The sequence below is a fragment of the Oncorhynchus gorbuscha genome, unplaced genomic scaffold (genome assembly GCF_021184085.1).
Source record: "Oncorhynchus gorbuscha isolate QuinsamMale2020 ecotype Even-year unplaced genomic scaffold, OgorEven_v1.0 Un_scaffold_2306, whole genome shotgun sequence".
Taxonomy (NCBI): domain Eukaryota; kingdom Metazoa; phylum Chordata; class Actinopteri; order Salmoniformes; family Salmonidae; genus Oncorhynchus; species Oncorhynchus gorbuscha.
In genome coordinates, this window is record NW_025746856.1 from 33329 (window position 1) to 44650 (window position 11322).

Sequence of the window (11322 nt, forward strand, 5' to 3'; positions counted from 1 at the left end):
TTCTTTTGTTCTGTTTTTGAATGAGCTGTTGTTCTCTTTTGACATGAGGGTTGTAAGTTCCTAGGTGGCTGGTAGCCAATCTAGTACATAGTGGGATCGAATGGAGGACATGAAGGTATTTTAAACTTTGTAACTGTTATATGATTCATTGCTGAATTTTTGTTCACACCCTTGGGTTTGTGAAAAAGGGGGATTGTTGGATCCTGTATTTTACATTATAGCCATTACCATATATATGATTGAATATTATCTGCTGTTGCCTTGTGTGGATGTATGTATGTGTTATGCAACCTAGCTGATTTGAAACATTGTTAAAAGTATCAGGGCCATGGGACTTTCTCATGATGGAAAAATACAGAGTAGCATGAAGACTAACTGTTCAAATGAGTTGGGAGGGGGGAACATTCAGAGCGGGGTGTTGCGAGAACAAGCGGTCTTTTGTTAGATAACAGGAGCCAGGTGCGAGATAACGGTATGGAGCATGAGAGCCTGGATGTTCTTCATAAGCAAGTTACATCAACAGATGCGCCAGGAGCAGCTTTTATTGATTAAGCTTCTCCATTGTATGTCGTGCCTCTTCTGAGATGGGAAGAGGGGGCATTGCGGCCTTTGTGGGCCATTCCGTATAGACTTACCTAGTTTAGGCTGTTTTCCTTTTTGGGTTATGTTTTGGTTTTTGCTTGGAGTAATGTATCTGGACTATATCACATCTCTTAGGAGATGTGAAGAGAGAAATCACAAAACCTTTCCTTCTGGGAAAAGTTTTCTTTTTGTGTCTGGATCTAGTTAGGTTGTGTCACGTCTCTGGGGAGATGTGAAGAGAGGGATTTGTAAGGAAGTGCTATTTCTTATGCAAATGACCAGCTTACTGCTATTACATTGCTATAACTGAGACAACGTATTTTCACAGTGAAACATGTTAGGTCCCATACAGGATAGCTTCCACACCCACACAGACACAGCACACACACATACACACACTAACTGCCGAGGACACACAGATAAGACATACACCCACACATTGGGAGGAAAAGACACAGCCTTGACTTGCAGACACAAGCACACACACACAATCTCCTTCCTAGCCGAACATTGTGTGACTGAGAACAGCCCGACGAGACCCGGAGGAACGACGGACGGCTCAACAGGACCAATCCAAGAAGACAACACCTCAACTGTGGCCAACCAAAAGACCGGGACTTCCAGTCTCAACCTACTTTCTGTACTGTACATAACATGCTTGCAATCTGTTATCGGGGCTTTTTTTGCTGGTTCCTCATGAGCTAACGGAAGGGCCCGTAATTACGCTGTACCAGATATCTTTACTCTGAATAAACTGTCGCTTGTCATACAATTTACCACTTTGTCTGAATCGATCCTTGACTGGCTCGCCCTTCTACATATCCCATTATCAACAACAGTAGTACACTACCCTATGGGCCCTGGTCAACAGTAGTACACTACCCTATGGGCCCTGGTCAACAGTAGTACACTACCCTATGGGCCCTGGTCAACAGTAGTACTCTACCCTATGGGCCCTGGTCAACAGTAGTACACTACCCTATGGGCCCTGGTCGACAGTAGTACACTAGCCTATGGGCCCTGGTCAACAGTAGTACACTAGCCTATGGGCCCTGGTCGACAGTAGTACACTACCCTATGGGCCCTTGTCAACAGTAGTACACTACCCTATGGGCCCTGGTCAACAGTAGTACACTACCCTATGGGCCCTGGTCAACAGTAGTATTCTACCCTATGGGCCCTGGTCAACAGTAGTATTCTACCCTATGGGCCCTGGTCAACAGTAGGTTAATTATAATTAAAGACACCCAATTCAGGAATGTTTTAAATAAGTAGCTTCTCCTCTTCCATTTATTGAGAAGTCATTGAATATAGATTTTTTCAGATTACTTCCTGAACTGAAGGATCTCAATTCGCATTGACCCCAAACCTGACCTTTACTATACCCATTTACCATTGGCAGGAACCATAACTCTCACACTCTAGTCAGTTAAACATTTTCACAAGGATTCATTTTCATTTCCTTAATCCAACATCCCACAGAACAGCTGGGCATTTCCCCATAATGGGCCCTGGGTATTCTACCCTATCATGGTTTGGTTAGCTATCAAATTCACTGATGTGTGAAGTACAGTTTTCCACTCTGTCTGTGTGTACACATCTAACAGAGCTGTCTGTGTGTACACGTCTAACAGAGCTGTCTGTGTGTACACATCTAACAGAGCTGTCTGTGTGTACACGTCTAACAGAGCTGTCTGTGTGTACACATCTAACAGAGCTGTCTGTGTGTACACATCTAACAGAGCTGTCTGTGTGTACACGTCTAACAGAGCTGTCTGTGTGTACACATCTACCAGAGCTGTCTGTGTGTACACGTCTAACAGAGCTGTCTGTGTGTACACGTCTAACAGAGCTGTCTGTGTGTACACATCTAACAGAGCTGTCTGTGTGTACACATCTAACAGAGCTGTCTGTGTGTACACATCTAACAGAGCTGTCAAACATTAGGCACCAAGACAGAGTTAGAAGGTAGGGTGACTGGTGCTGTGTTATCTCTAAACCGATTTAAAAACACCCCTCTTCTAACAAGTCTTTTCTTTCTTACGTAGCAACACACACAAAACAAACACAGATATTCCTAGTCATACACACAACTCTTTCATATTTTATTATATCCTGCAAAGAAGCACTCTGAAACCCCCCAACTCAGAGCACCCTTTCCCAGCCACGAGCAGAGCAACAGCCCCTTACCTTTTTGGAGTCCTGGAGGAGACGAGGTATTGTGGACTGGAGTCCTTGAGGAGACGAGGTACTGTGGACTGGAGTCCTGGAGGAGACGAGGTACTGTGGACTGGAGTCCTGGAGGAGACGAGGTACTGTGGACTGGAGCCCTGGAGGAGACGAGGTACTGTGGACTGGAGTCCTGGAGGAGACGAGGTACTGTGGACTGGAGCCCTGGACGAGACGAGGTACTGTGGACTGGAGTCCTGGAGGAGACGAGGTACTGTGGACTGGAGTCCTGGAGGAGACGAGGTACTGTGGACTGGAGTCCTGGAGGAGACGAGGTACTGTGGACTGGAGTCCTGGAGGAGACGAGGTACTGTGGACTGGAGTCCTGGAGGACACGAGGTACTGTGGACTGGAGTCCTGGAGGAGACGAGGTACTGTGGACTGGAGCCCTGGAGAAGACGAGGTACTGTGGACTGGAGTCCTGGAGGAGACGAGGTACTGTGGACTGGAGCCCTGGACGAGACGAGGTACTGTGGACTGGAGCCCTGGAGAAGACGAGGTACTGTGGACTGGAGTCCTGGAGGATACGACTGTGTGGAGCTAAAGAATAGAGCTGCTACTCCAGACAGACAGTGAGAAAGTGAACCAGGTAGGAAAGAGAGTGAGAACGAGCACACACACAGAGGGGAGGAGTGAGGCAGATGAGGTAAAATGGTATTCAAACAGGAAATTCCACTCACACCAGGGGCATTTCCCAAATGACATTGAGCCCTGGTCAAATGTAGTGTACTACCGTATCTAGGGAGCATGGTGTCATTTGGGACACAGGCCTGAAGACTCTGATTCCCATCAATAGACCAGAGACCTCTGACTCACTAAAGGGTTTTAAAGTGAAGAGGTGGAGGGGTGTGAATATGGTGTGTGTGAGAGAGAGAGAGAAGGGAAATAGTGTCTGTGGTAAGTCACAGTGTTGTTTACTTTGTCTACACACTCATCTCATATGTATATACTGTACTCGATACCATCTACTGTATGCTGCTCTGTACCATCACTCATTCATATATCCTTATGTACATGTTCCTTATCCCCTTACACTGTGTATAAGACAGTAGTTTTGGAATTGTTAGTTAGATTACTTGTTGGTTATCACTGCATTGTCGGAACTAGAAGCACAAGCATTTCGCTTAACATCTGCTAACCATGTGTATGTGACAAATAAAATTTGATTTGATTTGATTTGATTTAAACGGTAATGTGTTATTGTTCCCGATTATCAACATGGCTGTGGTTGTTGGTGAGATGAGTAACCTTCAGTTAGACTATTAGAACGTAACGCAGACCAGACAGTCATTTCTTTACTAACATTGGTCCATTGGTGTTAAAAGAAGGTCATTAGAACACCTATCATAGGCCTATTTTCAGGTCAATACATTTTAGAAAAGTGTGTGTTCATCCATCCACCATTCGTTGTTTCCTGAGAATGTATACTGAAGAAAAATATAAACGTAACATGCAACCATTTCAACAGTTTTACTGAGTTACAGGAAATCAGTCAGTAAATCAGTCAATTGAAATAAATGTATTCGGCTCTAATCTATGGACTTCATATTACTGGGCAGGGGCGCAGCCATAGACGGGCCTGGAAGAGCATAGGACCACCTACTTGGGAGCTAGGCCCAGCCAATCAGAATGATTTGTTCCCTCACAAAAGGGCTTTATTACAGACAGAAATAGTCCTCAATTTCATCAGCTGTCTGGGTGGCTGGTCTCAGACGATCCTGCAGGTGAAGAACCCAGATGTGGAGGTCCTGGTCTGGCGTGGTTATTCAACATTCTGCCATATTGTCTAAAACAATGTTGGAGGTGGCTTATAGTGGAGAAATTAACATTAAATTCTCTGGCAACAGCTCTGGTGAACATTCCTTCAGTCAGCATGCCAATTGCATGCTCCCTCAAAACTTGAGACATCTGTGGCATTGCACACTTTAGAGTGGCCTCCCCTCCACATACACTTGTATCCCTCCTCCGGCTTGGCTACTGCGGGGTACCGTTCAGAGGAATGGCAGCCCGGAGGAATGGCAGCCCGGAGGAATGGCAGCCCGGAGGAATGGCAGCCCGGAGGAATGGCACTTCAAGCATTTCTCTACCCTTCACCAGGTGGTTACAGACTGAAACAACGCAAAGAGGATTCGCCATGAGTCCAAAACACTGGATACGGAGACCGAGGCCGGGACTCTGCACACCCAAGCTGAGGGGACGCGGCACCTGGGAGAGAGACTGCAGCATATCCACTTCTGGAAGTCGGAGCTGCAGCGGCACATCGAGAAGCTGGTGGCGAGACAGACCTCCTCCTGGGGCAGAAGAGGAGGCTGTTGAAGGCGCTGGACGCCACTGAGATCCCGTTTGCCATCGCCACGGATAACCTAATCTGTCGGGAACTGCGACCGCGTAGAGGGAGGAGCTGCTGATGATACAAAATAACATAGACTTGTCTTTGCTCTAGTTCTTCTAAATACTTGTATCATTATTAAATGTTGCCTATACATTATTTCACTAGAAACCAATCTGAAAATAAGGTGATGGTTGTGTTTGTGTACCGCAGGAGGTGGAGTTAATCAGGAGCATCCAGGCTCTGTTGAAGAGAACGCTGAGTCAAGCTGTCAATCAAATCAAGTGAGTGTCACAATTAAACAATAAGGGGGTTTATTTATCAAAACTGGGATGATACAAATTATGACAAGCAAATAAACCAAAGTGCTTTAAAATATACCAAGGGCTAAATGACATGAAAACCGAACTGTCCTATAAAGTATTAACGTTAAAAAGAACTACGCTATAACGTGCAGGAACAGAACGTACATAAACCAAAAATCAACTCGCTGATTGGACGTTCCATTATAAGGAGAGTGGCCAGCTCCAAGGCAAGTCTGCAAACCGTCAAGTTTTACATTTCCACAATAATGTTAACGTTAAATATAAGCATTATTTTATCAATAACAGTATACAATATCAATGTATAACTGTACTTCGCTATTTTAAACTCGTCAAAGGGAAAAAGAGTTCCACTGGGGTGAACAGAGGGTGGGCATTTCCCAACTCCCTTCCGGAACCGTATTTTAACCCCGGGATTCAGGTCGGACCTCCTTAATCAGCACACCGTGGCATCCATCACTGCTGAGGAATAGAGGTAAACAAGACATTACTTTGAACTGTGACTATTTACTTGAGAATGATAATGGTTAAATTATAACAATGACTGTTACCACGTAAACTATGAAGCGTGCACGCAACATAGAAAACAATGATAGCAAATGCCAAACTGTATTTCTGCAATACAGTTACGTATGGGATACAAGAAACAAAAGCTGTGTGTCTCGTCGTCATTTATATTATGTGTAAAGTGCAAATTGAGTAAAAACGTGCATAATTAAATTGATATTTGTTATGGCCTGTACACTTGTGTAACAGTATAACTTTAGACCGTCCCCTCGCCCATACCCGGGCGCGACCCGGGGACCCTCTGCACACATCAACAACAGTCACCCTCGAAGCATCGTTACCGATCGATCCGCATATTTTCCGCCATTTTGTTCAAATCTGAAAACGTTGGAGCCTATTTTCTGAAGAACTGCATTTATGGGCCATGAAAGAACGGAAATGTTGTCCACTGCTTGTATACTTTGTATTTTGGTGAATGAAGTGCGGGAACTTGTGGTAGACTAACTATTCCCGTACTATGACCAATAAGCATACTCCAGTCAATTTACTTAACAAATAGTAAGGTTAGTATAAGCATTTTTAAACGCAGTTGCTGAAGTATCAGCTAACTAGCTACAGTGCAAGTTAACCCAACTGAGCTGCTAACGTAGCTAACTATCTAGCCAACTTTACATACTGCATAGCTAGCTAACTGAATTAAATAACACCATTTACCTAACTTCATAATGACTAGCCATCTTGATGTAATTGTAAAAACAACTGCAAATGCATTTGTAGATAGCTAGCTAACAGCCATGGAAGAGAGTGAAAGGATAGCTGCTCCAACTGTCAGAAGGTAGAGTAGGCTATTCTGGATAGGGCAGGTACTGTTGTGTAGTTCCACTCCATAGTAAGAAGTGAGGACGGAGAGAATCGTAACATAATATTCAGTGTGGTCTAAGTTTAGTAAAATGAAGTCTGTTTTCTGTCCTCAGATACAGAGCTGTGAAACCCTGTCTGCAGATGAAGAGCAGTGGTTCCCAGTCCTGTTCCTGGGGTCTCAAAGGGGTACACATTTTAATTTTTGCCTTAGTGCCACTCAGCTGATTCAAGTGATCAAGTCATCATCAAGCTTCAAGTAGTATTTATGTATTAATTTGTGACGCTATCCTTGATATGATCCTGCTGTCTCACATGCTACACATGCATCTATCCAATGTTATGTTTGTTTGTTTATAAGCTATATTATACTTATCCACAATGACCTTCTGTATATCTCTACTTCAATGTAAAGCATCTCTTTAATAATACTTCCTGTTGACCCAACCAAGTGACCTCACCTCTGATCATGCTGTGCCCTCTATGGAGCCAGTTCAGACATGGGAGTTCACCGACACAGCTGATATTCCAACGGCAAATAAAAAATGCGATTAACGTTTAAAAAAAAAAAAAATTCAATGAACAAAATGTTTTATGTAAGATGGCTAAATAAATAGCAAATGTATTGAATATTATTATGTGCCCTTGATCCTATAAGAGCTCTTTGTCAATTCCCACGAGCCAGGTTGTGATAAACTCTCACGCATTCTTATGTTGACAGTGATGGCATGATTAAGCCTTGTTTGTTGTTTTATTCTGTCTCCTCTGCAGGTATGTTTTGATGTGAGAGAGTATGCCAACCGTCAGAACCATCATCGCCACCTCACCCGCTGTTACGATAACCTTCAGGCCAATTTGGTGCCCAAGGCTGGTTAGGAGACTTATGTAAAACATTTCACATTCTCTACTGGTTGAAGTCTCTCATTTGATGAAATACCACACCTATCCTGTCCTCAGATCAGTGCAGATGAAGGAAATGCGATAGATGAACCTATTTACATGATGCATAGGAAGTGTAATGTACTGTATATATGAATTACAAATCAGCCCTTTAACTAGTTAAATCATGTTTCTAGTCTATTGGTTACTATGTGTAACCATTGATATCCCAGGACCAAGATTGGTAAACACTGTTGAAGTGTATAATTGTAATACATACATGCAGACACAGCACCATTCAAAGAATGCCGTTTGATATTCCAGGTATTGGATATGACTGAAAAAGAATCTCACAGACATTCATACCTGAACCGCACCTTTATTTACCAAGGTAGAGTACATGATCAGTGACTATATTAAATGTACAGGCTACAATGTGGGGATCTCATGCTACATGTATATACGACTTGCATCCTTGGCACAAATTATATTCTACTCTACTCAATCCATAGGCTTCATTAATGTCATTCAGACTGTTTTGAAGTTGATACAACCAGCTATGATGGTTAAAGTTCATATCTAGGTTCTGAACTAATATGTATACCAAACGTTTGGGTCCATACACAGATCAGCTGGACAGCTACACATCCATAGGCATACAGGGATTTGATCCTCCACTGCCCAATAAGCAGGAACATAGTTAGCTATGTTATTTCATCTCACTGCATTGCATGGCAAATATCAGCAGGGCAAACTGTACATTCAATTTGCAGTAAATGCTTTATCTAGCTAGATTCTTTACGTCCACTGTTTCACAAGACGACAATCTGGTTTTCTGGTAGTTTCAGGAGTCCCTAAAACATTAAACAACCAGAATTATAATTTCATACTCATGTCAAAACACCCATAAAGATAGCTAGCTGGCTACTGTGATTTACTGTGATTTAATGTGATTTAGTGTAATTGAATGTGATTTCATGTGATTTAGTGCAATTTGGTGTGATTAGCTGTGCCCTAAATGGGATTGGCCCTATGGTGAACGGAGGGCTGGGTTGGGTTGTCAGGTTGGGTTGTGAGGTTGGGTTGTCAGGTTGGGTTGTCAGGTTGGGTTGTCAGGTTGGGTTGTCAGGGCAGAACTGTTGGAACACACAGAATAGCTGATCTGGATCCATTCATCTGTAGAGAATGGAATATAGATGAGGTGAAGGGTTCAATGGAACTTGACCCAAAGAATCTAATTGCCATGAAAACGCATGGGGGAAAGATCCTGAATCTCCTCATTGCACCCCAGCAAAATGAAACTACACTTAGGCTATTAATTATAAGCTTATTTCACACTATGTTGAGGTAAAAATCTAGTCAATGATCTCCATCCAGCAGTTCCACAGTAAACCACTCACTGTCTGGTAGACACACTTCTCCTAGTCAATGATCTCCGGCAGTTCCACAGTAAACCACTCGCTGTCTGGTAGACACACCTCTCCTAGTCAATGATCTCCATCCAGCAGTTCCACAGTAAACCACTCGCTGTCTGGTAGACACACCTCTCCTAGTCAATGATCTCCATCCAGCAGTTCCACAGTAAACCACTCGCTGTCTGGTAGACACACCTCTCCTAGTCAATGATCTCCATCCAGCAGTTCCACAGTAAACCACTCGCTGTCTGGTAGACACACCTCTCCTAGTCAATGATCTCCATCCAGCAGTTCCACAGTAAACCACTCGCTGTCTGGTAGACACACCTCTCCTAGTCAATGATCTCCATCCAGCAGTTCCACAGTAAACCACTCGCTGTCTGGTAGACACACCTCTCCTAGTCAATGATCTCCATCCAGCAGTTCCACAGTAAACCACTCGCTGTCTGGTAGACACACCTCTCCTAGTCAATGATCTCCATCCAGCAGTTCCACAGTAAACCACTCGCTGTCTGGTAGACACACCTCTCCTAGTCAATGATCTCCATCCAGCAGTTCCACAGTAAACCACTCGCTGTCTGGTAGACACACCTCTCCTAGTCAATGATCTCCGGCAGTTCCACAGTAAATCGTTCATTCCCTCTTTATCTCTAATTTGGTATTATAAACTGTCAGTAAACTAAGTTGTTAATGAGAGTGTTTGGGGTTGTAACAAGGAAGTTATTTAATCAGCTAGCTCCGTCACCCGCCGAGACCCAGCATCAGTCAGGGAAGAGCTGATTCCAAAGCTTTAATGAGATTTCCTTCTAAATGTACAATGAATAAGGACCCTGTTAACCAGGTCCTTGTGGATAGAACCTAATGAAAAGAGTCTTTCTCAGCAGATAATGCAGCCCTCTGAAAAACAGAACTGTTTTGGACAAATAATTTCTTTAATTTAAAAAGTTTCACTGAAGGTACTGGGCAGAACTTGGAAAGTTGTGTATGGAGATGATCAGCATTGGCTTAATAACAGGAAGTGTGTTTACTTGGATTTACTTTTTACACACAAAGACACACACACACACTTCATGATTGAGTATTGCTCTGTTCAAGTAGACTGTGATTTTGCTGTGGTCTGATAGGGGTGTTTAGTGGGCTGACTGTGAACGCTCTGAGTTGAGGTCAGTGATAAAGTAGTCTACAGTACTACTGCCAAGAGATGAGCTATAGGTGAACCTACCATAGGAGTCCCATCAAAGCCTATCATTGACTATGTACATACCCAGCGTGCGACAGAGCTTCAGGAGTTGTGACCCGTTTCTGTTGGTTATGTTGTCATAGTTGTGCCTAGGGGGTATATGGGCGAGGGAATGCTGTCACCTGCAGGCAGATGTTTGTCCCCGTGTGCTGAGGGTGTCAGGTTCTTGTCCGGTTCTGACATTTTTTAAATATATTTTTTAATTTTACCTTTATTTAACTAGGCAAGTCAGTTAAGAACAAATTCTTATTTTCAATGACGGCCTAGGAACAGTGGGTTAACTGCCTGTTCAGGGGCAGAACGGCAGATTTGTACCTTGTCAGCTCGGGGATTCGAACGTGCAACCTTTCGGTTACTAGTCCAACACTCTAACCACTAGGCTACCCTAGGTCGCTACAGACTAGTAAATGTCCCTGGGCCTGGAAATGGTTGATTTCCCCCTCCAGGATGGAGAAGCTGTCTCCATTAAAGTATGTGGATTTTAGTGGGGGGATATAGGTAGCACACAGGAAGACATGTTTTGCTGTTAAGATCATTTCCTTTTGAATTTCTAGCCAAATGTAAAATGTTCCTGTTTTGATTAATTTAATGAAGTGAGTTAGGTCTGCTCTATGCTAAATTAGCCCCCTGAGTCCCTTCCCTGATTCACAGCTGGTAGTGTGGTGGATGAGACGACCAGCTCTCTGTAACCTAGAGGGTAACCAGTGGGTCCATCTCCTCTGTACCATGTTTCTTGTAGGATGACAATGTCTGTATTTCTGATTTCTTTGATGAAGTCCAGGTTTCTTCTCTTTAGGCCAAAGGCAGATGACCTCAGGCCTTGGATATTCCAGGATGATATAGTGAAGGCTTTGTGTTCCAATAAAGTGTCCAATGTTGTTGGTTTTGTGGTTTGGCCTCAGGCTAGTAAGTGTGAGCAGAGCCTGCTGAGCATCTGGTACATGCCATTGGCTTGGGCTA

At 43.7% G+C, this 11322-nt stretch overlaps 1 protein-coding gene and 1 long non-coding RNA gene across 4 annotated transcripts in view; one reads left to right on the forward strand and one right to left on the reverse strand.

Moving 5' to 3' along the window:
* Nucleotides 1–7525, reverse strand: part of LOC124025617 (lipopolysaccharide-induced tumor necrosis factor-alpha factor homolog) — a 34073-nt gene extending 26548 nt beyond the window's left edge. For 2 of the 3 annotated variants that reach the window (XM_046338966.1, XM_046338964.1), the window contains exons 1-2: nucleotides 7290–7525; nucleotides 2773–3367 (exon numbers count right to left, since the gene is read on the reverse strand). In XM_046338966.1, coding sequence (XP_046194922.1) covers nucleotides 2773–3367; nucleotides 7290–7299 — 605 coding nt within the window. In that variant the 5' untranslated portion in view covers nucleotides 7300–7525. Of the gene's footprint in view, nucleotides 1–2772; nucleotides 3368–7289 lie in introns of those variants that run through there. The other variant, XM_046338967.1, reaches the window with a different exon arrangement.
* Nucleotides 5663–10285, forward strand: LOC124025618. The gene is made up of 4 exons (XR_006837207.1): nucleotides 5663–5938; nucleotides 6945–7017; nucleotides 7600–8758; nucleotides 8811–10285. It is a non-coding gene; the product is annotated as an uncharacterized LOC124025618 (long non-coding RNA).
* Nucleotides 10286–11322: the final 1037 nt, after the last annotated feature.